Raw genomic sequence first — 27,865 nt, forward strand, 5'->3', positions numbered from 1 at the left:
TTACCAATGAAACAAGTCCTGGTACAGGTACAAAATGTCCCCTGCCGCCGCCACTTTACCTTACAATGAATGGGAGCTGATTAACTTGATTTCATTCGACGAGCGATTGACGGCCTAAAAGTCATTGCCTGAAAAGGTGGTAATGGCAACTGGCTGCATTGTACCGTCAGGAGCTATGAAATGGGATTGACCTAAAGGCCCATTGTCAGCCAGGAAGGATTCAGTGGGCCAAATGGCCTCCTCCTGCACTGTAATTTACTACAATTCAATAAAGGGCTTCTGTAACTGAGCCACAACCTGCCTTTACAGTTGCTTCACAGGTTTTATAGGCAACTTAACTTAGTTTCTTTTGACAGAGAAGGAATGTTACTGGAATTGCGAGTCGCCAATGGAAGAGACATCATGGCAATCACGCAGTGAAGCTTCGGAGAATCAAACCTGGGATTGGGTCTTCGGAGTCAGACGCATATGTTTCATGATTTGGACAGCACGGTGGTCTGATGTGTTAGAGGAGGAGCTAACTGAAGAACACGACTATCTCAGGTATTGTCTGCAAGACGATGTGGCTGGGGTTTTAAGAACTCCTCATGAACTCCATATGCATTTTTATTCCACTGTTGCTTCATGTAATATAATTTTAAACTGCTAAAAAATGGCAGTTCTGTGTATTTATCTACACTGATAACTACAGTTTAGATCATGAATGCTCTTGTGATTAAACTTATGGAAAGTTTTTAAACATGATTTAGGCTCATTTTAATTTAACCTCGATTAAAAATAGGATTCACCTTTCAGGCAAGGTCCATCAGGACAGAAACATAGTTAATGTTTCAGTTGTTATGTAACAATCTTGTAAAAATTGGGTATAATTTATGTTTAATTTGTTTTTTTTCCCTTGTGAAATGTTGTCTACCTGATGCTAATGTGCCTGTGATGCTGCTTGCAACTAAGTTTTTCATTGCACCTGTGCATACATGTACTTGTGCAGATGACAATAAACTCGACTATTGAATAGGGTGACCTTTCATCGGAGACGGACAGTCCTGATGTATTGCTCTCGATCTGAAATGTTGACTAATCCCTTTGCCTTCCACAAATGCTGCCTGACCCCACTGGGTTCTTCCAGTGGTCTGTTTGTTGTTTCGCCCTTTCATGGAACTGGAGGGGGGGGTGAACTTAAGAATTCATAAGAAGAAAATTGTTGGGAAAGGAGAGGATGACAAGAAGAGCACAAAAGGGACGTTCTTCGATTGGGAGAGATAAACTGACAAAAGGGATGAAGCATAAGGTAACACGTTCAGAAATAGGACAGGTAAATAGATGAGTTGAGATGAACTGTCAGCTATGAACAGCAGAATCAATATGCATTACACACTAGGTTGGACTGATTCCTGGGAGGTGCCTGTTATCCTAGTTATACAATATAACATGATGACTTTACTACCTGCCACTCCATATTTATTTCTGAATTTGATATATTTTGTACAGATATGGAATGTTATCTGGCATAATTTTCCTCTTTGGCCTTGGAAACTGTGTTTAATTTGTATGGAAGTGTACCTTTCCATGATTGCCCCTTACCGCCATGAATAAGTTGGTGGGAGATGGAGGGTGCTTGGAAACTGTGCTGTAGTTCCGGTCCCTGCTGTGTGTCCTATAACCACAGCTTGGCTGCAGGGTGAGCCTCCTGCTCTTGAACAGTCTGCCAACTCCCATTGGAGATTCTTGCCTGAAGAATTCTTGCCTGAAAGTGTAATGGAAGACAACTGCTTGTGAACAATGCTTTCAGTAGAGGTGAAAAATGCATTTTTTTTTTGCCATTCCCAAAAAAAAGCAATGTTTGTCACGAAACTATTTGATCTCTCTGGAGTAAATTAAGTTTGGTTGATTAAATCAGTCTGGTTCAGTAATGGTAACCATGAAATTACTGAATTGTCTAGTTCACAGGGAAGGGAATAGTCATTGATTGTACGGCGTGGAAATGAGCACAATGGACCACACAGGTTCAAGTTGACCATCAAAGCATCTATCTATACTAATCCCATTTACCAGCAATTAATCTGTGGCCTTCTACGAGGTTAGCAGTTCAAGTGCTTGTCCAGATTCCTCTTAAATTAAATCTGTCACCCTTTCCTGTTTGGCCTACATGTGATCTCAGACCAAAAGCAATGTGGCCAGACTGCCCCAGCAAACCACTTAGTTCATGGCCAGGGAAAGTTTGAATAGTCTCAAAAGAGAGAATTGCCCAGAAATTGTTCTATGCCCCAGAAAGATGCGTTAAACGGGCAGTGTATGAGGGATTGCCACTGAAGATTTCTGTTGTACTTGAGGCCCAAGTTGTTGCATGTATTAGAACAGGTCTTGCATGTTTAATGTGCATAGAACCATTCTTGCACCATTGTCAGACAAGCGCAGGAACTGGGCAGGGTGCATTTTGTGAGTGGTTCTGATTGGAGTGGGCGGGGGGAGTCGCAGTCAGCTGCTGTTGGGTTTAGAAAGGTCAGAGTCTAGATGTGGGAGGAAGTTAGTCAGGGTATGGTGCATTGGGGGGGGGGGGTTGTCTGAAGGTGGTCTGTAACAAGGGGCAAGTATTTGAAGGACAGTTCCAAGTGACAGACTGGGCTGGGTCCTGATCAGTACTAAGTCCTCGAAGTACTGCCCAAAACGGTGTACGAACAATTGCATTACACGGGACTGGCATCTGAACGTGCATGGCATGCTGTTACATACCACTGCACGTGACCATGTGTGTTAGCACTTGACATATACAGAGAGCCTGGGAATAATTTACTAGACTTTGCAGACAATGGAGCAACTGTCTGACTGGTATCAGTGATCATTTGTCGGATCAACTCCCTTAAGGTGGCACCAAACGATAGAATTGTTAGGCTGTTTTATATCTGAACATGGCTCCAAGCTTTCGGTGGGGTGGATGCTAGGCATCTGAGAGACTCTGGACTCTATGAAGATCTCATGAGGTTACAGAAAGGTGTTGGACCAAGATCTTGCTATGTGGTCGTTTGTGATGGCCACCCCACGTTAAAAGGATTCATGCACATGCATCCTCCATTCTTCAGAACTGAAATGGAAGCAAAATTTTATAGGGCAGCACAGTACTCCAGCTGGTAGAGCCATTGCCTCACAGCTCCTGAGACTCTGGTTCAATCCTGACCTTGTGTCCTGTCTGTGTGGAGTTTGCACGTACTCCCTGTGGCCGCGTGGGATTTCCCCCGAGTGCTCCAGTTTCTCCCCACATCCGAAGACGTGGGTTGGTGTGTTAATTAGCTGCTGTAAATTGCAACCCCCCCCCCACCCCCCCCCCCCACCCCCCCCCCCCCCCCCCCCCCCCCCAGTGTGCAGGTGAGGGGAGTTGATGAGAATGTGGAGAGAATAAAATGGGGTTAATGTAGGATTAGTGTAAATGGTCGGCACTGACGGTGGGCCAAGGGGCCTGTTTCCATGTTTTATGACTCGTGCACGATCCAAGGGACTGCCTAAGATGATGTTGAAAGAAAGAGAAAAGGGCAGGTGTACTTCATGAACCAAAAGGCTCAAAAAAAAACTATTCTGTGTTGGTACTTGTACTCCACTTGACCTTACACCCACATCCCTGTGTGTAGTATTTATTGCTGCCTTCACAGTGGACTTGCTGAGCATCCCCTTTCAATACATCTGTTCTCTTCCTCTCAATCTTTCTATGCAGGAATGATTTCCACGTTCTCCCCACTCGCTGGGGGAAGGAACTGTTCCTGGAATCCCTTGTTGGATTCCTCAAAACTATGTTGCATGGGCAGCCTCTGCAGAACCTAAAACAAAGAAAATTGTGGAGTCAACAGTTAGGTCAGACAGAGTAGCTTCTTACGGCAGGGACCAAACCTGATCCCAGGATGGGATCTATGAAATCCGGTCCAATTCCAGAAACAATGTCTAAACAATGAACGACGTCAATTAAAGCAAATGGATATGATTCACTTGCTGGATCTGCAAGGGTGGGGATAGACCTGAGTGTTGGAGTCATGAGATCAAATGAAACTTATAAGCATGTGTTCTTTCTCGTTGTAGATCTCTGCTGCAGATCATTGGGAAACCTCCCCCATTTCAGTATTACACCGAGTTTGAGAATGCAATGAACAATCCAAGAACAGAGAGTTCTTTCTCTTTTCTGCATGCCGGAGGTAAGATAATTGGTGAGATTATGGGAAAGTAACAGTGTGCTTTCTGACACATACCTGGTATCGGTACGAGGAAATGGATTTACTTCCGATGTCTTTGTCTTTGTCCTCATGCACACACACCACCACCACCACCACCCCCCCCCCCCCCCCCACACCCAAGTCACTGTGGAAGGCTGCAGCTATTGCCAATCCCTAATTGCCCTGACGATGATGAAAATCTCACATTCCAGCTCTGAATCTAATTAATTTGACCGTGATGCTGCAAAATTTGCTTGCTTTGGTATGTTGCAAGACTAACAAGTTAAATACTCTGCATTGTAATAACCAATTGGAGGCAGTTGGTGGTGGTAATAACCATAATAATTAATGCAGGTTATTAATGGCCCATCACGTGTTTTATTTACTGTGGGAATTCCTGAGCGATTAGGGGTTCATTTCTCTCTGGTAGAAAATTTGAACTTTTAATGATAAACCATTGGCATATTGGGGAGGGGCTTCCAGTCACTCATGGCAGCAATGAACTGTGTATGAGGTAAGAAGCAAGAGCAGGCACAGGCCATTCAGACACTTGAGCCTGCTCTGCCACGTAATAAGATTGTGCTGATCTTGCACAATTACACTTTTCCAAAAACCTGACATCCTTTAGAGTCTGAAGATCTATCAATCAAATGTGCTTGAAGACCCAACATCCATAGCAACTTGGGATAGAGGATCCTAAATGTTCTGAAAATTGAGTCAATTTCTTCATTTCTCCTTTTGCTTTTTCTTAAATAACCAACCCCTCCTACTTAGACTATGCTCACCCCAGTCCAAGCCAGAGGAAGCAGCTACAGCAACTTATTCAGATGTAGAAGGCCATTCAGCCCATTGCGTCCATTCCTGCTCCCATCCATCACGCCCATTTCCCCTCCCTCCTCCCCATTCCCTCTAGCCTGGCTGTTTCTCTCTCTCGTGCCTACCAAGTCCCCTTTGCTGTTACCTACACTAAAGGATAACTTGCAGTAGCCAATTAACTAACCAGGACATCTTTGGGATGTGGGAGGAAATTGGGGTGTCTGTGGAAAACCCACATGGTCATAGGGAGAACATGCAAACTCCACTCAGATAGTATTGGATGTCAGGATCAAACCGGGGTCCTTGGAGATGTGAGGCAGCAGTGCTAACTGTTGTGCCACTAGCCACCCTTGACCCCTCTTGAAATACTTTATCAATCTCTCAGGCACTTGTACCTGGGGCCACCTCTTGAGGTCTGAAACTCCACTGAGTTTGGGGCAATCTTGCTCAATCCACTCAGAAGTTTACTGCACAGAAGGAGGCCATTCAGCTCAGCATAGCCAGGCTAGTTCTGGTTCTTCCTGTGTTTATTCAGAGCTATTGTATTTGGGGAGGATTTTGTCCTCTGTTACTCTTGCAGGCAGGGAGTTCTAGGCCTCTACAGCTTGGTTGGTGATTATTTTGTTATCATGAATTCCCCTCTGATCCAATTAATTTAAGTTTATGTCACCTAACTGTAGATCTCTCTGTAAAGGGAAATAGGTCCTGTCTGGTTACACCATACAGGCCTCTCATAATTTTATATACTTCAATTAATCCTTCTCTCAGTCTCTGTTGTAGCAAAGACAATAATCCCAACCTAACCAGTCTCTCCTGATGAGTATAATTCTAGGAACATTCCCCTTCACCCTCTCTCATGCTTCCTGTAGCGTGGTGACCAGAACTGTTCACAGTGCTCAAGCTGTGGTCTAACTCATGTTGCATACAATTCGAGGATGATCTCCTTGCCCTTGTATTCTGTTCCTTTGCTATTAATGGCAGGTTTACTTCACGCCTTCTTAACATCTTATTTGCCTGTCCTGTTCCTTCAGGGGTTTGTGAACATTCCCTCCAAGATCCCTTTGTTTCTCTGCATCAGTGGTTCCCAACCTTCAGAGACAAAAAAAAATCAGAAAACTGCTGTTAATCTGAAATAAAAATAGAAAATGTTGGAAACACTCAGTGGGTCAGGCAGCATCTGTGGAAAGGGAAACAGTTAATGTTTCAGGTCAAAGATCCTTCATCAAATGACCTAAAACATTAATTAGGTTTCTCTTTCCACAGATGCTCTCTGACCTGTTGTGTTTCCAGCATTGTTCTGCCTTCAGTGAAAGCCCACTTGTTTGTACTGACACTCAACCCCCACAAAAGTCCTCCAGTCACAAGGGTTCACTGATTAGTCCTCGGTGGTCGCTTGAGCCTATTTTTACTCTGGTGAGATGCAGACTTGCATGTTCATGACTATGGGAGAGAGATTCTGGCCTTTTGGGAATGTGAGAGTTGATGGCACTTTTCACCCAGTTTGTTCCAGGAAGGATCACGAAAGAGGAAGAGAGTCTCCCTGCAGTCCAGATGTTGGATTGTCATCGAACCAAGATGTACCTTCAACAGTTAACAGCGCTGATGAGGGAGAGTTACCCAGCTTAGGAAATGTTTCCCAGTACAGAAAGGTTTGCACATGTCTGTTGTTACTTTATTATCTGTTACCTTTATACCCAGCTTAACCTTTCTCTATTGTATTGGCTTTCTGATGCAGTTTTTTCCAGTCAAGCCTGCTTGGATGTCACTTTATAATGTGCCTCAGAGAGAGGATGAGACAAGACAGCTGGATATTTGCCTCTCTGACCCTTTCTGTGTTAAAACTCTCACCCTAAGATGGTGATTTTTACCCTTGTAACAGGCCAGTGTAAAGGCCATTGATGCGGGCTACGTGTTTTTGTTTTTGGCAACGTAGTTCCCAACTTGTTCAGACAGCGATTCCCAGATTGTGTTGGTTGATCCTCAGAATTGGAGCATGCACGGTCCGTGGGGCGTCCTGTATGTAAACTTTCACGGCAGTTACTTGAAATACCACATCTGTCTTTCCCCTTCACAGATGGCCGCTGAACTTTCATGCCAAATTGTGCTCAATTCTGCTTACTCCCGCCTCATCACAACTCCCCACCCTCAATCGCATGTTCCCTCCACACCAGTAATAACTGGTACAGATTCTTGAATCAACTCGTCCTGGGATTCCTGATTCCACAGTTGACTTCTGACCCCCTGCCCCAAAACGCCCTGATGCCCTTTGACACAAGAGAAGGCTGAGGTTGAAACCATGCCTCCTGTCAAAATCTGGAGGCTTTGTAACGAATTTTGCAGTCAGAGATGTAAAAAGCATTTAAAATTGCTTTAAATGTTTAAAAAATATTACATGGGGTGGGGAAGCATTTGTTAAAATGCATTAAAACTAATAAATTTAAAGCATTAAAATAAAGTTTCTGTCCAAAAAAAATTAATGCCTTTCTTTTCCTAATCCTCAGGATATGAATCCTCAGTCAAGTAAATGTGGACTGGTAAATTGGTTTATTATTGTCAAAACTGCAATCCTGTTCCAGGTCTGGCTGACATAGGTTTGCAGAGGCAGGTTCCCCAGCAGAATCCAGAACCACATCAGGCTGTGCCAGGCAGAGTCCAGCTGCAGAGAGCAGTGATGGATGTGCAGAGCACTACCACTCGGTTCATTCTGGATTTACAGCAGGGCTTGCTGCATTTGGGATGTATTTACCTGCGAGCAGTCAAATGCCAGCATTTTCCCCCTATTGTGCACCCCCAGCATTTTGTTTTCCTACAGCCTTGCTGACTGCTGGGTGCTGAAAGCTTGCAGTCTTTTGGACTTACTACAAGGACCAAGCTTCTACAGTTTTACAGTGAGGGAAGCCCTCCTACTTTGGCTCCAGGTTCAGCAGTGCCTGGGGCACAGGTGCTGATATCAACGTTTCAAGCTTTATTATCTCTCAAGTGCTGCTTTATGATGAATGAGGTGGTGAGCAGAAAGCTAAAGTGAACCTGTTAAATACTAGACCTGCAACCCAAGGGCAGGCAGTTAATGGCCAAAGCTGCTGCCTGCTTGACTCCTCCTAAGCAAAGGAGAATTGGACATAGAATCAGTAGGTCTTGTGACTCATCAGTTTTTTTTATTTGTTCAGGGGATATGGATTTGGCAGGCAGAGCCAGTGTTTAATTCCCCATCCCTACTTGCTGCTGAGAAGGTGGTGGTGAGCTGCCTCCTTGAACTGCTGCAGTCCTTGTAAACCCACACTACTGTTAGGGAGGGAGTTCCAGGATTTTGACTCAGCGACGGTCCAAGTCCTGATGGTGTGTGGCTTGGAGGGTAACTTCCAGCGGCTGGTGTTCCCACACTTTTGCTGCCCTTGTCCTTCTAACTGCTAGAGGCTGTAGGTTTGGAAGTGGCTAAGGAGTCGTAGTGGTGGATTTTGTGCCTTGTCCAACTTCTTGCTTGATTCCCATTTATCTTGATTTCCTTGATTAACCAAGGGCTGAGCACTACCCTCCTGAGCAGGGAATTCCATCAATTTTCATCTCCTGCTTGAAATCTTTGCTCATCTCAGTGCATTATTGGGAGTCCTGTCCCTGGTTCTGGACTCTCTCTAGCCTGAGGTCAAATGCCTCCCAGCATTGACCCTGTTGATCCCTCTCAGAAGCTTGGAAACCTGTGAGGTCAGCTCCCATTCTCTTGAAGTCCAGCAAGCAAGGCCTGATGTTATTGCACCTTTGCCAGCCTTGATTATTGAAGTCCCCAAGAAGAACAGTGGCCACCTCTGAGAAGGGGGTACATTTTAATGTGGGTTATTGCTGTTCTATAACTAACAATATCCATCCCAGGACCATTGGTTATTAGGCAGGCAAATAGCAGGTGTCCATGTTGTACCTTGTAGAGTCATAGAGCAAGGAAACAGGCCCTTCAGCCAACTGTGTCCACACTGACCATTAATCACCCTTCAGAAAATTGGTAAACTGGTTTATTATTGTCACATGTACTGAGGTACAGTGAAAAACTTTTGCATGCCATCCATACAGATCACAGAAAGTGCAGTGCAGGCAGACAATAAGGGTGCAAGGCCATAAAGAGGTAGATTGTGAAGGCAAGAGTCCATCTTATCATACTAGGAGACTGTTCGATATCTTGGACTAATCCCTGATTTTATTTTTCCCCAGATTCCCCTTAACTCCTCCCAGATTCTACCGCTCGTCTACACTCAGGATAATTTGCAGTGGACAATTAACCTGTCACTTTGCATGTCTTTGGGATGTGGGGTGAAACCGGAGCACCCAGAGGAAACCATGATCGAGGGAAAATGTTCAAACTCCACATGGGAAGAGCTAGAGATCAGGTTTTAACTAGGGTCACTGGAGCTGTGAGGTGGTAGCTCTTAGCTGTGCCACTCTTATGAGGCAAACTAATTGGTAGAGAAATAAGGGCTGCATTGAAGGGTCTTAAAGTGGCTGCTGGGACAGTAAATGCATTGGTTGCAATCTACCAAAATTCCCTGGATTCTGGAGAGGTCACAGAGGATCGGAAAATTGCATATTTAAAGGTATTATTGATGGATACAGAAAGGAAGTAACTATAGGTTGGTTACCCAACGTCTGTCACTAAGGGGAAAAAAAACTGGAATATATCATTTAAGGAGCTAATAGCTGTACACCTTAAATCATAAGACATTCAAGCAAAGTCAACATAGTTTTATGAAAGAAAAATTATGCTTGACAAGTTTCCGAGAGTTTTAAGATGAAAGACTATCTCTTTTGTTTAATATTGGTCAAGGCAGCTTTAAATTAATTCCTAATTTCAGAAACCTAGATCTGACTGGGCTCTTGGCCAAAAAAAATCAGACCGGGAAAGTGATTTTAAACAAAAAGTACCCACGCATATATCTTTTTCTTCTGTTTAGGCGAAGTATTCGGGTGTCGTTGCCCCGTTCTCCATGAGGACATTATCACATCCGTCTTTCCAGTCCTTTTACACTGCTGTTTCGTCTCGGCAGAGACAGAGCCAATCCGCAGAAATCAACAGCTCCACGTTCAAGAACAAAGACTCCATCGATTCCTGCTCATCAGCTGACTTTACGGAAAAATCTGAAGCCACTGGCCTCCATTCCCAAGAAATTAACAGTAAGTGGAACAAGAACTTTGCAATAAGACCATCAAACACTCTTTTGCACATTTTAATAAGTCATAGTCGTAGCGAGAGACAGCATGGAAACAGGCCCTTCAGCTGACCATCCAACACCCATTTTTTTTGTTACACTAATCCTACCCTAACCCATTTTATTTCTTCCCCCCTGCCATATTCCCATCAACTTCCCCCAGATTTTATGACTAGCCTACAAACTTGGGGCAGTTTACAGTGGCCAATTAACTTACCTCCCTGCACTTTTTTTTGGGGTATGTGGAAGGAAACCAGAGCATCTGGAAGAAAGCCACGTACTTGAGGTCAGGATTGAACCTGTGTCATTAGAGCTGTGAGGCAGCAGCACTACTAGCTGCGCCACTGTGCCGCCCTTCGATAATCTTTCCTCATAATTTTACATCTGGACTTTTTCTAATACCTTGTCCCTTCTGATGCTGTGAAATGCAGGTTGTTGCTGAGACCTGAATAAATAAAGGCAGTCTAACTCACCATCTCCTGACCTTTCCATTTCAGTGCCAGCTCTCCATCAGTGTGAGTTTTTCTACACCGACCCAATGCTGCCATCCGGTTATCGAGTTTACAACCATCTTTCGCTTCCCACACGCCAGGTAACTATAAACCGTTGGATTGGATGTTGCCTTCTCCTAACTTTTTTGCCTGGTTTCCTCTAGCCCCTAATTTACATCACTGTGTCATTGTCAACCATACCTACAGCCCCCAGCTCTGGATACCCACCCCCATCCCTGATCATCTGCACCACCCTTTACTCCTTCTGTAGATCCTACCTCATTGATGGGGTTTCTTCATTCCTATGAAATGCCTTGGGACATCTTACTGTCTTACAGGTGCTATTAAAACCTCAGCTGTTGCCTCTCCACTCCAGATAACATGCACTGGGGTCAGTTTTGTGTTGCTCTCTGGCTGTTGCCAGCCATTTTAATTTTAACACATGGCACTTGGTTATGGAACTTGCTTCATATGGAAATCAGCTCCTGTGATTACGAATAGGACATCAAGTCACCTTTTTAAGTAGGAACTGGTTGGGCAGGATATGATCAGTTCCACAGGGCATGGAAGCAGAGGCCCCTCTAGAGGCAAGTTTTGAACTGGGGAAGCCACAAAATAGTCTGGTGACCCACTCCTTCTTCCCTCTGCTCCTTCAGCTTACCTCCCTTACTGCTACCCTACTCTCACCTCCTTTCCCCTTACCTGCTTCTCCTTCCCTTCCACCTCTTTCTCAGAAAATGTGTGTTTCCATCTTTCCTTCTTTCCCACTATCCTTGCCAATTGCTTTACTCATGATGGCTCCAGCCCAATTACCCTTCAGTCTGGCAGAATGCAACAGAGCATCCTGCAGAGTGGCCAGCAAATTTAGATGAGCGCAGAGTCTCAAAATTAAGGGGTTATGGGTGGGGAAGAGAGGTGGTTGGAAGTTACTGCTGCCCAAGTAGGTGGCTAGTTAGTGCATGCTGTTGGGAAGAGTTAAACATTGCCTCAACCTGGCTACTTTGAAAGATCCTGACTCAAGGCCCGAAGTGTGGTGGTCTGTTACCTATGTTGATAAAATATTTGGAGCTTAAGAATGTGAAAATCTGGCAGAGAAGATGTAAACGTTTCTCGCTGTCTCTTTTGCATCTGTTGGATTCTGGTAATTAGGTCTAGAAATTTTTCCCACTTTTACTTTTGGCTCAGTTCAGGGGTATTAATGTTTGATAGAATTGGGCATTTTTGGTTATTAAAGATACTTCAGTCAAGAGATGCATCAGCTTTGGGTCTCTAAAGTAAAGTCACTGATGCACATTCAAATATACTAAAAATATACCACTACCAGCTAGCTCACCAATGTCAGGCTGCTGAGCAGCTTGTCCCAAGCTAATAGGATTGATCACTCAGTAGACAAAGAGTGAGCTTTAAATGTCACATTGAACTATTGAAGCAAAATGTAGTATGATGTCAGTTCTGTGCACCTGGCCTTTATCACTAGCACAGAGTTGTATCAGTGGAAAGAAACCTGAATTTTCCTGGTAGGTTCTTCAGGATTGGGTGTTTCTGATTTTCATTAAAATCAAAAACTTCAAGCCCTACCGGTAGTAGACATAAATACTGTTCTGATATGACAACAGTTTAAAGGTGGGACACTTGCCATCATGTTGTTTTATCCAGTGGAACTAACGATGCACCAATGCTAGGTTGCCCTGTTGCCCAGATGAGACGTCAGGTATTCTGCTCGCTGTTCTTTCTAACCCCAGAACCACCCCATCCCTCAGCAGATTAGTGAATATTGTGCCTTTTCCCGTACTTTGGCTGGATGGCATTCACAGTGTAGGTGATCAACTGGGCCATCCAATTAATCTCGCTCTTCCCAAATAATCCATGTGTATATCCGTTTCCCTATTGGAAGTTACTCTGGTATCTGCTTCTCCCAACCCCAACCATAATCATAACTTGATCTGTGGTGTCGATTTTCTCCCCCCGCTGTCCCTCTGGTTCTCTTGTCCATTATTTTGGTGTGACCTCCAGTTTTTGATTTGCCTGGCAATTTTACTTCGTGTAAATCCTTGGTTTTGGCCACCACAGTTAAATCTCCCTTTATCAGTCAACTGTAACAAAAGAAAAAACTAGTTTCTCCATAAGGCACCATTTGTTCATGTGATATTGCCATTGCTCAGTGCATTATACAGGAGTGATGTTACATTGCTATCTTCTCAACTGCCCTGAAGGTAGCAACCCTTTTCATGTTCCTTAGCCAAGAATGAATGGTCTAAGTTAAGCATTCGTTTTCTGGATCTGGGCATTAACAGCAAGGCCAGCATTTATTACACATCCCTGACTGCCCTTGAGAAGGTGGTGGTGAGCCACCTTCTTGAACTTGTGCAGTCCTTTCCGTAGTGCTGTTGGGTGGGGATTTCCAGGATTTGGATCCAGCAGTTCTCCGGTGAAGAACAGTGATGTATTTCCAAGTAAGGATGGCGTGTGACGTGGAGAGAACCTGCAGGTGGTGGTGTTCTTAAGTGCCACCTAACCTTGTCCTTCCTGAGGGTAGAGATTGGGGATTGGGGAGGTGCTGTTAGAGTAGCCTGGGTGAGTCACTGCATTTTGTAAGTGGTACACATCAGTTTTTGAATGCCAATAATCTGAAGCCAACAGCTTCCATGAAACCCAGCCCCTTCCTTCCCACTATTTAAAAGTGCAGCCTGCTAGAGAACCAGCAATTGAGATCAGTCACCATTACAACCAAACGTAGCATGAAAAGTGTTGTGCATTTATTACTTAATCTGGCATTTTGCACTTGCTGCTCACTAGAACGTTTGATGTGGATCTGCAGTTGAGATTTTCTAGATTTTATCACAGTCATTGTATTGAGTACAGTTCTGATCGCCACAGTACAGGAAGGATGTAGTAGTAATAGACACTGCAGAAGAGATTCACCAGGATGTTGCCCGCAATGGAGGGCTGTAAAAGGAGAGAGCGAATAGGTTGGCGTTACTGGGATGTAGGAGACTGAAGGGTGACCTTGGAGGTTTATAAATTGAGGGGCATAGATATGATGAATCGTCTTTTTCCAAGGGCGGAAGGGGTTTAGGAACTAGAGGCACATGTTTAAGGTGAGAAGGGAGAAATGTAAAGGCCATCTGATGGGTAAATTTGCACAGGGGGGTAATTAGTTTTTCATTGTTACATGTACTGAGCTGTATTGCAAAGTTTTAGTTGCATTGCCATCAAACAGATCATACCATACATAAGTAGATCAAGGTGGTACAAAAGAAAAACAATAACAGAATGCAGTGTCATTATCTGAAATGAGCTGCCAGAGAAGGTGGTGCAGGCAGATACAATTACAATGTTTAAAAGGCATTTGGACAATCCTTGGATTGGAAAGGTGCAGAAGGATACAGGCCAAATCCGGGCAAACAGGATTGACATAGATGGGCATCACAGTCAGCATGGACAAGGTGGGTCGAAAGGGCCCGTTTTTTGTGCTGTATATTTGAGTTACTGGAGTTGGTAAACGTTTAATTGTGTTATTAATGATTATCCAATTGTCTTTTCAGATGATTCAGGGTTTACAACTGAACACTCCTCCTCCAATCATGTCTGCATGCGTGGCTCCAACGAACATTCCAAGAACAGCGGCGAGCCCTGCTCCTCCCTCTTTAAACGGGTGTCGGGGGCCGAGCAGGCCCATATCTAAAGCGGAGCACGACGCCATCAGCACCTTGCTTGAACTTAAACAGTGCACCCAGGTAGACTGCGCAGAGGCAGATGCACCAAAGTGTGCACTGAAGAGCAAGGGTATTCAACAGCCAGAGGTTGACGTTAACGGCATTCATTTATCAGACAATTCAGGAACCTCGGGAATAAAGGATGGTAATGGAACTGAGCAAAAGCACCTCTCATTTCTTCATGACTGTAACAGCCCCTCATTAAAGTCTCATCATGACGCAGAGGCTCATAAAATTCATCACGTACCCCTGCCTGAATGTGAATGCTCCTCTCCGCCTCCTAAATCCACCGATTATACTTGGGCATCCAGACTAAACAGCACACCCTCAGGGGCTGAGATTAAACCATTTGACCCAGTGATGTCAACAGACATTTTGCCAGCGGTTGGTCAAGAGATTGAAATTGGCAGCTGTGATTTCCTTACTTAGTCCAGCCACTCTGAAAGATCCAATCTAACTGGGAGGAAAAAGACAGGCCACAGGTGAAGAAATGTGTTCTAAGTCAGAGTTTATCTGGCACCGAACCTCTTTTGTTTTAATTCAGTTTTGGAGCCTTGTGGCAAAATGCACAAATTAATTCTGCCCAGTTAATCAAGTCATTTCTCCTAGCTCCTACTATCGGTGAAGAAATGGTACACTAAGATGTAATGTAGCAGCATTGACAACTTGAAGTGATTTAAAATGTGGGATCATTCCTTCTCTGCAGTTGGAAGCCAATTAGTAATTCTACTGAAATGGATCTTTTAATACCCAGATATTCAATGCCCAAAAGTTCAATGCCCAGTTTCTCTGGTAGTTACTGGTGCACATAGAGATAATTCTGGCAATAATTAAAGGTGTTAAGAGACTTGCTTTGATGTCCTGAAGGAAATCTGAAGGGTTTTTTTTGTTCATCTTGTGACGAAGGAGCTGGGTTTAATGAAAGAGTCAACTGAGAAATGGTGAGACCAGGGTGGAGTCTCACAGTGGCTGAAGAGAGTCCTCTTCTCTGGAGGAGTGTGCAAGATTGAAAGATGGTAAACTTGAGGCACAGCTAAGTGGCTAAACAGTGAAAGAGGAAAATTTGAGCATGCTCGAACAAACAATGAGTGAAGTTCAGGGAAGTCTCATTCATGTTTCCATGATGTACAGGTGATGCAAGGTCTTAACATGTTCTGAATGATGTCACAAGTCACTTTTATTTATTCAGTTTTCAAGATATGGGTTTTGCTGGCAAGACCATCCCTAATTGCCATGGGGGAGGGGTGGGAGAGAGCGGGGTGGGAGAGAGCGGGTTGGTGGAGAGTGCTGCCATCTTGAACCACGCAGTCCTGAGGATGATACTTTCCAATGCTGTTTGTAAGAAATTCCAGGATTTAGATGCAGTGATGATTAAGGAACTGCAAATATTCCCAAGTTAGGAATGAGTAGGGGTGGTCTCTGATACTGTATGTTGGGAAATTTGATCTTAAATTTGGGCCAGGGAGCTCTGAGGTAACATGCACACATCATTACTGGTGCCTCCCAGTAAGATTACTGTCCAAACATCTGGTTAGAAGCCAAGTCATTGCAAAATTCGTTCCACTATTGTCTATTCTAATACCAGAAAATCTCCTGGGAAATAAATCTCATTTGATAAATGGCTGTTTAGACCTCACTGATTGATTATTTTTTTTTACAAGTAAGTATCTAGTTTATCCATCAATATGTGTAGAAGCTTGCTTGGGTATAATGCCCAAGGGTTTGTAATTCGCACACCCCCCCCCCCCCCCACCCCCCCCCCCCCCCCCCCCCCCCCCCCCCCCCCCCCCCCCCCCCCCCCCCCCCCCCCCAAAAAGTACCTACCATTATTTGTGAATATAAGACCTTGAAATATAGGTGTTCATTTTCATTAATGGTGATATATTAGTGTCAGGCTGGCACAGAACAGCCTGACAATATATCACCAAAACATACATCTAATCTGAACCAGAACCAAATAGGCAGGCTCCAAACAGTAGCATCCCAGTTTACATTTACCAATTGTACCACAGCCACTAGTGTGAAGATAGTGGAGGTGATTTTTGTGACTTGATTTGTTTTGAGTAGAGACAGACACTCATGGTTGCATCAGTGTTTTTTTTTGTCTTGTGCTGTTACTTTTTTGACAAGGGAATTGCAAACCCTCTTTTGAGAAAAAAATGTTTAGATGTTTAAAAAGATTGTTTAATGCAGAGTATGCACAAAGAATTGACTCTTTGGATGGTGTCTAGGTAACAGTGAAGTGAAATAGTACTGTGGCCTGCAAAAAATGCAGCCCACAACTGATACAAAAGTGTTATTGATACTGTAAGTTTTAGTCACTTGAATGTAGTTTGTTCTTTGATTTTTGGCCCATTAAAGGGTAGAAGAATGTTGCCTCTCTCATTCATTGTTATGAGTGACATTAGTGAGAAATATTGGAGGCTAAAAGCACAAATAATTTGAATCTACAAATAATTATGCTTAAGTTATCCATTATCAGCCCCATGTTTACCTGCTGAAGTTTTCTTCCCCCTCTGCTGCTTGCTAGGGTAAAATTCCATGGGTGTAGGGCATCTTCCCCTTTACCCATCTAGAATCTGACTTGCTCAGTAAATCAACAGCATTTGCCTGCCAGGACAGCCACACATGCTCATACATTCCAGCAAATTACCATTAAGTAGTGTAATGGAGCAAGATCACTGGCTGATTTCCCTTGGCTAAGACCAAGAGTAGCAACTGCTGCATTCAATTACAATAAATTCACTCAAGTCTCGGGTAATATAATCTCCAATATATTTTGGGCTTTCACAAGACTCCTGTTGAAACTCTGCCCAAGGTCATGTCTAGAGGAATCTGTGTGAAATTGCAGAGACCCAAGTCCTTGTGCTTCAAAGGACCTCCCAGTTTGCCTTAAGGCTACCCTGGTACAAAGGCAACAATGGACTCTAAACATCTCCATTTCACCATCTTAGCTGGGACATACCTTCTGATGATGCAAGACTGTATAGTCCTATACCAGCCATCAAAGCACTCCCCCCTCCCCATCAATTCAACACCCCACAATCTCCTTAAACCTATTCTCTCTCATTGCCATTAACTCTTCCCCAATTATCTAGCTACCTATCTACCTGCAACCTCTGAGACATGGGAAGAAACCCACATTTTTACAGGGAGAATGTGCAAATTCCACACAGACAGCAACTGAGATCAGGACAGATCCCGGGTTCCTGGAGTTGTGCAGCACCACCACGCTGCTCAGATAATACAGATAACTTCCAGATGGTGTGTGGAAATTAAGATAAAGATTTTGAAAAAATATTGTATCAGTTACTCAACCAGAAAACTGGCATTTCTCCATCACTTCTTGGCTAATCATTTTGAGCCTCTGCTACGTGTGGTAGGACCAAATTTACCCAGCTTCCCTACACAAATTAGGTGCTCTTGCATTTTGGGAGTTACATTCACAGTTGGTTCATCCTCATGCTGCATGTTCAAGATGAAGATACAGCAATGCACATCAACTTTGGAAGGTCAATTAAGTGGCATAGTGGAGATAATTCTCGCTCAGATTTTCACCCATTGACACCACAAAAATAAACATACAACCCAATTTAATAATACCAAAGCACCAATCTCATTCACATGTAATACATTAGGGCCACCAGCGCAGTTTGAGAGTTGAGGATTAACAAGGACAGCACGCAGCATGGAATCAGATAGAGTTACAAGATGATTTATTCACAGATAAATTTACAATAATTGAACAAACAGGTAATTATTACTGACATCAGTAGCAGCACCTTTCACAAGGATCCAGCAGGCTGAATTAGGTTTCTCCAATGTTTGCTGATATTCCCAGAACTGGAGAGACTGCAATCTCCTGGCTAGTTTTTCTGAAGTTAAATCGACATCCCTACCTTTTGTCTCTAGGGTGTTATCCATAATTAGGTCAAACCTACTAACAGGTACTCAAGGGCAGTCGCTATGCAACACAACTATTCGAGGCAAATCTGCAAGATGTGCTTTAATTCCCACCACAGAGAGGCAACTCCAGAATGCAGATGTAAAACATGACTGTAGCCGCTAAGGAAATCTGATTAGAGTAAATCTGGCCAGATTGCAAATTAGTTTAAATATCAATGACGTGGTTTCTTCCACCTGTGCTCCTGTCTGCTGGTTTGCCCAGCTATTCTGCAGCACGATTGCAAAGAGCAGGAGCCATTTTGGAATGAGTTTTGTTTAAAATAAAACTTGAGCAGGGAAACGTGGACGGCTTCCATAAACAGAGGACAAGGTTACACCATCTGGTATGATTTAGTGGACCTGTTAGCTCCTGTGCATGTGCTACAGAAAACAAGTAATGCTGGCATCCTATCTGGCACCATGGTTTGTATGGATCACTATCAGCTTCTGTAAGCACCCAGCACTGGTTTAAAAACAATCTACTCCCTTTAGTACTGTGTGACTTGTGTGCGTCAGCTCTTTTATAAAATGTAATAAAAAATTCATGCCTGCAATAGACAAAATGCAGGAAATAATGGGGGAGTTTCCAGCATTAGTGGAGACCTCAGAGGTCGGCAGGATGATGGGTTTTGAAAGAGTTCGTATCCAGATGTTACAGATTCAAACTTGCTGTCAATCGATCCAGATGGGAGATGAGAATTTTTTGTTCCCAGATTTTTCCCAAGAATGATGGAAATTGATTCTGTAAATCATTTCAAAAAGGAGTTGGATAAGGACAAAGATTAGAAAACAAATTTATGGACAAAATTCAAGGGTATGGAACCAAGCACAACTTCCTTTCAAAAACCCAGCACTGGCAAGAAGGACCAATTATTTTCTGGGTTGAGAGTTCGTGCGATTTACTCTGCAGGTCAGGCAGCATCTGTGGAGGGAGAGAAATAGGTAAATCCCCCAAAATGTTAACTGTTTCATTCTACACAGATGCTGCTTGACCAGCTGACTATTTCCAGCACATTGTTTCACTTTAGATTCAACAGATGACCTGTATCTGGTACTTGTGTGACGCCTGCCTTCAATTTATACTGATTCAGATGCAAAGGGAGAATCTGGGCTGCTAATCTGTAAATCTCTCAGAACAGTGTCCTATCACAGGCAACCAAGGAAGAGCCTTGCCAGCGTCACTCATATGAGTGAAAAGCAACTTGCTGGTTTCAGTCACACATGGATTATTCCCCTTGCCCTCAGTCAGGTTTGGGCAGCCAATTTCTGAAGCAAAAGGATCCAGTGGTTTAACTTAAATCAAAGCACCTTCGTGGAGTATTACCTCCCATTGGAAACAATGGATTTTGTACTTCAGTAATAGCCAGACCCCAGTACCAATTAGTATAATTGCTGGAAAGTTCTTCATGGTAAGAAATGAAACTTTCTGAAGTCAGAAGGAATGGATGTTCCTGCTTGATGCTTTGACTTCATTACTGGGAGAAGCTACAGCCACTTAAATTGGCAGTCAAGAGCTCCAGATAATCTAGACTGCCAGTTCAGAGCCAAGCAGCTTCATTTCACCCAGTTTTTCCATTAAGTTGCTCTGTAAATACGTCATGTCACAACAGCGGATGGGGAGACATTTTGGTCAGCAGCTGAAGTGGGCCCCAGTGATGAGCAGTTACACACCTTTGCACTGAGGGAGGCAGAAGTTATAGAATGAGTTCTGATCAAACAAGTCCAGTTTCTTCCAGGCAACCCACCCCTTCCTCTGAGCATATTCCTTGTCCAGGGTTTTCCCCGAATAATGAGGGTCCAGAATAAGCAGGTAGTGATTCTCCGACCCTGTGTAAACTCCCAGAATTCCCTTCGAAGCACTGTCACTATCTCCGCCCATCATAACTGGGGATCCCAACGTGTCAAAGTGCGAGCGAAGCTCTTCTACCTTCTGCAGCAGCTCCCCCCCTTGCCGCACGTGGATGAGCTTGCAGGGAACGTCATAGAACTTGTCGATGCACAAGGCGATTTCAAAGGAGCCGATCCAAGTCTTGGAGTCGATGAAACTGGGAGGCTTGTCTTCCATTTCAACAAGCGCCTCTTGCACCTCTCTTAAGGTGGGCACCCTGTGGTTCTTTCTGTTAGTCTGCTGTAAAATTATCCAAGAGGATAGAGTCTGCATTGTCCGGTATCCGCAGCCCCAGCCGCAGTCATCCGTGCCATCACAGCCATAGTGGTAGTAAAGGTAATCCCCCCGGATCAGGGAAAGCCGGTGGGCATCAGACTCCGACTCAGGGAGAGGGAGACCAGAATGAATATTCTTCACCAATTCCATGCTTAGTGCGAGGTCCTCTGGCAGGCGAGGTCCTCTGGCAGGCTGGCAAAAGACACACCATTTGTTAATGATTAACCTTTACGATCAGAAATAGTTACACTATAACACGACATAATATGCAAAGTAATACAAAGGCAGCACAGCTGTGCACCTGGTAGAGCTGCTGCCTTAATGCAGAGACCCAGGTTCAATCCCGACCCCCACTGCTGTCTGTGTGGAGTTCAACGTTCTCCCTGTGACTGTGTGGGTTCCCTCTGGGTGCCCCGATTTCCTGCCACATTCCAAACACATGCAGGTTAGTAGGTTAAATTTGCTGCTGCAAATTACCCCTAGCGTGTGGGTGAGTGGTAGACTCATGGGAGGGCTGGGGTGCAGGAAGCACTGATGAGAATGTGGGGAGAAAAGAAAAGGGATTAATGTGGGTTTAGTGTAAGTGGATGGTTGATAGCCAACAAGGAGTCAGTGGGCTTAATGACCTGTGCTGTCTCTCTCTCTCTGATGATCAAGTGATTCCTAATCAGCATTCAAACTAATGGGATGAAATTGATCTGTAAATGGGCATAAACTATGTAGATCGCAAGAAAACACAGAACCAGGTGTGTTATGTATAGAATTTAAGGAATAAGGGAGAATGCAAGAGAATATTAGTCTCAAGGACTGAATATAGAATGATCTGGGCAGTTGCTGAACAGTTTGCTGCGACCACGAGCATAATGCATGGCAGCACTAGAGGGAGCAAGATACTAACCTCAAAGCTCTGGGAAGTGACCACATGCTTGCATAAATCTTTGGATTACGTGGACACTGGTGTGGAATTCTGGTCAACACAATTTAATCAGGAGCTGGTGTAGGGAAGACAGACAACTTAATAGCTTGAAACAGCCAGATGTTGAGAGGACAGTAACAGCACTATCCACACTGGGGATAAAGGCCTCAATGGGGATTGTGCTGGGGCATATTAAAGGTGTTAAATACAAGTCAGGAGTTATCAAATCTGGCCATCTGATCTGTTGATTTATTTACTAATCCTTTTGTTTTGATAATGCAACAATTTCACTGATTGATCAACATCTGCGACCAGCTTGAGTTGGCATCAGGGGCTAGAGTCAACCACGCGAAGAGCGAGGCCATGCTCTTTGGCAACTGGCCCGACCGATCCAACGTCCCCTTCACCATTAGGCCTGACTATCTGAAGGAGCTGGGGATCTGGGATGTGCAACAAAAATTGGTGGGAGCAGATTGGGAAGGTGAAGCAGAAACTGGGACTGTGTGAACAGCGCTCCCTATCGATAACTAGGAAGAACTTGGTCATCAGGTGTGAGGTGCTCTCAGGGTTGCTGTACTTGGCGCAGGTGTGGCCTGTTCCTCACTCCTCCAGCTTGGAAATCACCTGTGCCATCTTCCGGTTCATCTGGGGATCCAGGATGGAGTGGGTCCAACAGGTCACCATGCACAAGTCCCTGGACAATGGGGATAAAGGTGTCCCCAGTGTCACCCTCATCCTGATCCAAGTGTCACTATGTACCGAGGTTCAATCTGTCCCTGCTGTTGCGAAGGATAGGCCTGGCCCTGTGGCCACACGGCGTCCCAGTCAGCTGGACGCTGCTGCGCTACCTGTCCTTTGTGCAAAAGTTCTTCCAGACCAACACCTTTGACCACAAGTCCATCAGGCAGTGGTCAGCACGAAACATCCTGCAGACACTGCAGGAGAAGGACTCAATGGATACTGTGGGGTGGTTCCCTGAGCAGACTGTCCAGACCATCTGGCAGAATGCCTCATCTCCAGAACCCACCAACAAGCACCAAGACCTCGCTTGGCTGGCGGTGAGAGGGGCCCTCCCAGTCAGATCCTTCCTGCATGGTCAGAACCTCACTCCCAGCACACAGTGCCCCTGGGAGGACTGCGCTGGGGACAAGACGGTCACCCACCTCTTTGCGGGCTGTGGGTTTGCGAGGAGGGTGTGGCAAAAGATGCAAGGGTCCTTGTCACGGTTCATCCCCAGCAGCTGCTCTGATCTATGACTGTTCCCACGGACACACACACACACAGACATCAACTGCTGCTGGAAGGTCATCAACTAGGTGAAAGATGCCCTTTGGTCTGCCCGAAACTTGTTGGTTTCCCAGCACTGATTTGTCCATAGGGGAATGCTGCCGACTGACACATTCCAGGCTGCAGGAGTACGTGCTGAGGGGCGCACTGAAGCTGGGTGCAGCCAATGCAAGGGCTCAGTGAGGAAGGATGACAGTTTAGGGTTCTTCTGCCACTGGAGAGGGAGGGGCGGGGTCAGGCGAGACAGACCCTTAAAGATTGTAAATATGGGATTGGGGGTATCACCCCAGGGAGCCACACGAGTGGCATCGGTGCTGTGGTTTGTGTAAAAAAGTAACACTAATAATCCATCTGTACACGAATGTAAAGGTTTGCACTGTTTTATTATTGTATATAGTTTGTCTTTTATTATGAATAAAGTTTATTTTGGATAAAAAACTGAAAGATTCCAAAAACAGCACCTTCCCTTAATCCAACACTCTTTCAGAAGCTGGGTCAGGGGTGGCAGTCAATAATTACAAAAGAGCCATCCCCACACATCCGCCCAAGAGGAGTGTATCCCTGCACATCTGCCTGGTAGGTCAACAATGGTAAAGGCAGCTGTTGGCGCCAGGGATCAGCATTTAGAAATGGGAACCGATCAGCATTTGAGGGTCTCCCACACAGAAAAGGCAGGAATACCAAAGGTTTATAGAAACTAACACGCAGTGACGCAAACCAACAAACTCATAAGTTAACCCCTTATGGACCTTGTAAGGTTAGCTTCCTAATTTCAATTCCAGAAGCAAGCAATCACCAGTCTTGAGATTACCACTGGTATGAGTGCAATTTTTGCAGAGCTGGGTGCATTTCCTATTATGATACATTAAACAATACAAGAATCACCAGACAATGTGCATTAGGGAGTGTGCCCAAACCAGCATTCCACAACTGCAAAGCTCCCACACTGCTTATGTCCCATTCTATGTCTCCACACATGCACACCTCCAACTTAAGATACTAAAACCAAAATTAATAAATTTACTTACTTGCATTTATTTATTAACTGGACATTAGTGGGAGCAGTGTTTGTTCTGGATTAATTTGCCAGGAGCCATTCTGATCTTGTCTGATCTGTACCATGTCAGGATTTATGGATTATTAATCATAAAGCACACTAAAAACAATTAACATTAAAACACCTGCATTTGAGAATGGAGGAATCAGTGCAACCAATACGTAGCTTACTGTAACCAACAGGTAGAAATGATAAAAATTATGTCACTGTTGGCCAATTAATTAACCAGCCACATGAGAATCTGTGAATAACTGTACTTCTGATTACTGAATAAACTGATGCCCATCCAATATTTAAAAGGCATTTAGACAAGTACTAGTCAATGCACTTGGAGTATTATGTACAGTTCTGGTTGCCACACTACAGGGAGGATGCAGTAGCAAGAGTGAGAGGGCAAGCGAGAGTGCAGAGGAGATTCATCAGGATGTGCCTGGAATGGAGGACTGTAGTTACAAGGAGAGATTATATAGGGTGGGTTTACTATAGGAGGCAGAAAGGTGACCTTATAGAGGTTTATCAAATTAATGAGGGGTATAGATAGAACAGATAGAGTCTTTTTCCCAGGGCAAGAGAGTCTAGAACTAGAGGGCACAGGTTTAATTTAGAGGAGATCTGGGGGACAATGTTTAGTGGCGGTTATTTAGAATGAGCTACCAGAGATGGTGATGGAGGCAGATACAATTATAATGTTTAAAAGGCATATGGACAGATAAGAAAGATGTAGAGGTGTACGGGCCTAATGCAGTCAAATGGGATTAGCATAGATAGGTGTCACAGTCGGCATGGACAAGGTGGGCCAAGTGGGCCCATTTCCCTACCTGCAATTCTATGATCAATATTTGCTCACATGAACGTCGTTGTACACTTCATAAAATGTTGAAAGGTAAAGTGTATGTTGGTTATTAAGTACTTCACTGCATGCTTATGTAAATTCACAAAAAGCAGTTTTTATATTTTTTTTAAATTAAAGCTAGCATATTTGGTTAAAACAGTGTCATGACAGTCACACCCAAGACTAAGCAGTGATTTCAACTGGAGAACACTATCCTGCAACGAACAATCTACTGGAGGAACTTGTGGGGCAAGGAGCATCAGAAGAAAGGAGTTATCAACATTTTATGTTGAAAAGCCTGCACCAGTCCTGATGCAGGGTTTTGACATGAAACGTCAGCAATTAGTTCTCTCTTGCACACCCCCCTTCCCCCCCCCGATGCTGTTCGACCCACTAGGTTCCTCCAGCAGATTGTTTGTTGCTCCAGATTCCAGCATCTGCAACCTGTCTCTCCACAACACTATCCTGCATCCTCTCTAGTGCTAGCTCAACATTGCAGGGGATTTAAAAAGTTGTTGGGTGAGCACTTGAGGAACTATAAACCTGTGGATGAAAAGCTGGGCAGTGGAATAATATTAGAGCACACTTTCAGCCAGGGTAGTTATAGGCTTCCTTCTGTGCTCTAAAATTCAGAACAGTCCCCATAATCACCACTCCCCCAGCCCCATCCTCCCTCCCCTCTGACCACTTATAACATGCCTTAATGACATCCACCATCATGAAGTGCTTCAAGAGGCTGGTCATGGCACACATTAACTCCAGCCTCCAAGACAACCTCCAGCCACTGTAATTCACCTACCACGGACACCATCTCCCTGGTCCTACACTCACCTCTGGAGCATCTGGACAGTAAAGAAACCCATGTTAGTCTATTGTACTGTATATTGACTACAGCTCCACCTTCAATACTATAATTCCACAAAAACTCATCTCCAAACTCCTAAACCTGGGATTCAACGCCTCCCTTTGCAACTGGATCCTTGACTTCTAGACCAACAGACCGCAATCAGCAATCCTACTGTGAAAAGATTATTGAATGGTTCCTTAGTACATTAAGATAGATTCTTGACAAAATCTACCTCGTTGTGACCTTGCACTTTACTATCTATCAGTGCGTAAGTTTTCACTGTACTTCAGTACATGTGACAATAATAAACCAATTACCTCCCTCCTGACCCTGTCCTAATCCTCTAACATCTCCCATCCTCCCAAACACCACTCCCCCAACCCACTCCCTCAACAAGCTTCCCCAACTTACCACCTTAACACACTCCCCACAGATCCACCCCCACACCCTCCCTCCTCCCTCCACTGGCACTTCCCCTTCTCCCTCCAGATCCGCCCCCTCCTCTCCTCCCTCCACTGGCACTTCCCCTGCTCCCTCCAAACCATCTCTCTTGATCCTCCCCCTCCTGACCCCTTCTCTCCTCCCTCCACTGGCACTTCCCCTTCTGCCACCAAACACTCCTCTCCCTCCTGACCCCCTCTTCCCTCCTGATCCCTCCCTATCTCTCCTATCACCCCTCCCATCTGACCCCTCCCCTCCTCCCTCCACTGGCACTTCCCCTTCTCCCTCCAGATCACGACCCTCCCTCCAGATCCCCCATCCCTCCCTCACCCCTCCCCCCTTCCCTCCCTCTCCCTCCAGATCTTCCTCCCTCCAGATCCTTCCTCTCCCTCCTGACCCCAGGGCAGCTCTCCCCCGTTACCGACAGTGTAGACGCGACCCCTGGTCCTCCCGACCCTGTCAGGTGGGGCAGCGCCGCCCTCCTCAGCTCCCGTTCGCGGCCGCTCCTCACCTGAGCCCCGACGGCGGCGACGCCTCTCCCCGACCCTCCAGCCGCCGTCCCCGCTCGCAAAATGTCCGCTCGACGCCGAGAACCCGGATGTGACGGCGGTTGCTAGCCACGTGGTGCCGCTCCCCGCCAACCAGAGGACGCGGAGCCACGTGACGCGTCCGCCGTCAGGACCCGACGCGCTCCGACCCACGGGGGATGCAACGTTGCCAAGAGGGAACCAATGGGGGCAAGGAACAGCGCCACGTGATCTCTCTACCCACGTGACCACCGTCCTCAACGGCCAACTCTGCGTCCAGTCCGTATTGGCTGACTCTGAGGTGACGTCATCCATTTGCCGCTTTCTTCTCTCCTCCAGACGCTGACTGACCCGGTGGGTAAATCCAGTATTTTATTTCCTTTCAAATTTCTAGCATCTGTTTCTCAGCATGTTCTTTTATTTATATTTGCCTTTATTACAAAGGGTTTGGAGTTTAAGAACAGGGAGGTTTTACCCAAGACACAAGAGATTCTGCAGATGCTGGAATCTGGAGCAAGACACACACACACACACACACAAAAATGCCGGAGGGACTCAGCAGGTCAGGCAGCATCTCGAGTCCTGATGAGGGGTCTGGACCCCAAACGTCGGCTGTTTATTTCCCTCCATAGGGGCTGCCTGACCTGCTGAGTTCCTCCAGCACTTTTGGTGAGGTTTTACCCAATTTACCCATCTGGTGCTGATGCACGGTTTGAACTTGAAACGTCCACAATTCCTTTCCTCCAACAGATGCTGCTGGACCTGTTGACTTCCTCCAGAAGATTGTTTGTTGTTCCAGATTCCAGCATCTGCAGCCTCTTGTGTAGCCATTTTTTTCCTTATTAGTTTCTATCACCCATCAACCTCTGGTTCAAAACTCCCCCTTCCCTCCAACCTGGCTCCATCTGCCCATCATTCCCTCATCTCACCTCACCTGGTTCTATCACCTGCCGGCCCCTGTCTCACCCCTCCCTCTCACCTCTTTATGATGGCCTTCTTTCCTCTACAGTCTTCTGTCCTGATGCAGGGTCACGATCTGAAGCATCGACTATCCCTTTGCATCTACAGATGCTGCTCCACCCGCTGAGTTTGTTTTTTTAAACTCCAGATTCCAACATCTGCAGTCTCTTGTGTCTCTAAGGCTTTGTAATAGTTGCACAGAGGTGTTGGTGAGGCCATCACTAGAATACTGTACAGTTTTAACACCCTCACCTAAAAAGGATACAGTAGCATTGGATGCAGTCCAAAGGAAACTCACCTGGCTAATTCTTGGGATAAGGGAGTTGTCCTGTTAAGAGTTTGGGTTTCCTTTCCTTAGTGTTTAGAAAGATGATGGGTGGCCGTATTCAAACATATAAGATCCAAAGAAAGCTTGACCTGGTAGATGCTGGGATGATTCTATTAGTAGGAGAGTCATGAACAAGAGGGCATAGCTACAAAATAA

At 45.1% G+C, this 27,865-nt stretch overlaps 2 protein-coding genes across 5 annotated transcripts; one reads left to right on the forward strand and one right to left on the reverse strand.

The window, feature by feature from the left end:
- The first annotated feature begins 427 nt into the window (after nucleotides 1-427).
- On the forward strand, nucleotides 428-16,141 carry LOC127586474 (uncharacterized). The gene is made up of 6 exons (XM_052044479.1): nucleotides 428-543; nucleotides 4,063-4,175; nucleotides 6,510-6,658; nucleotides 9,944-10,163; nucleotides 10,696-10,790; nucleotides 14,235-16,141. Exons 1-6 carry the CDS (start codon nucleotides 476-478, stop codon nucleotides 14,832-14,834), a joined length of 1,245 nt encoding a protein of 414 aa, XP_051900439.1. The 5' UTR covers nucleotides 428-475; the 3' UTR covers nucleotides 14,835-16,141.
- A 1,963-nt stretch (nucleotides 16,142-18,104) lies between these two features.
- Nucleotides 18,105-26,483, reverse strand: ufsp1 (UFM1-specific peptidase 1 (non-functional)). Of its 4 annotated transcripts, none has more exons than XM_052044488.1 (4): nucleotides 26,406-26,483; nucleotides 23,746-23,830; nucleotides 20,278-20,706; nucleotides 18,105-19,272 (listed from the first exon to the last, which is right to left on the reverse strand). In XM_052044488.1, exons 2-4 carry the CDS (start codon nucleotides 23,749-23,751, stop codon nucleotides 19,159-19,161), a joined length of 549 nt encoding a protein of 182 aa, XP_051900448.1. In that variant the 5' UTR covers nucleotides 23,752-23,830; nucleotides 26,406-26,483; the 3' UTR covers nucleotides 18,105-19,158. The 4 variants fall into 4 exon arrangements, with proteins under 4 accessions (XP_051900448.1, XP_051900447.1, XP_051900445.1 ...); XM_052044487.1 differs by adding an exon at nucleotides 21,413-21,506 and having other exon boundaries at nucleotides 18,105-20,706; XM_052044485.1 differs by having other exon boundaries at nucleotides 18,105-20,706.
- Nucleotides 26,484-27,865: the final 1,382 nt, after the last annotated feature.

Source organism: Pristis pectinata, chromosome 37 (assembly GCF_009764475.1).
Source record: "Pristis pectinata isolate sPriPec2 chromosome 37, sPriPec2.1.pri, whole genome shotgun sequence".
Classification (NCBI taxonomy): domain Eukaryota; kingdom Metazoa; phylum Chordata; class Chondrichthyes; order Rhinopristiformes; family Pristidae; genus Pristis; species Pristis pectinata.

Excerpts from the sequence above, each read along its gene's own strand:
- LOC127586474 (XM_052044479.1), top strand. The coding sequence starts at position 476 with ATGATTTGGACAGCACGGTGGTCTGATGTGTTAGAGGAGGAGCTAACT. Across the intron at positions 4,176-6,509 it reads CTCTTTTCTGCATGCCGGAG|TTTGTTCCAGGAAGGATCAC; the intron begins GTAAGATAATTG and ends CTTTTCACCCAG. Across the intron at positions 10,791-14,234 it reads TTTCGCTTCCCACACGCCAG|ATGATTCAGGGTTTACAACT; the intron begins GTAACTATAAAC and ends TTGTCTTTTCAG.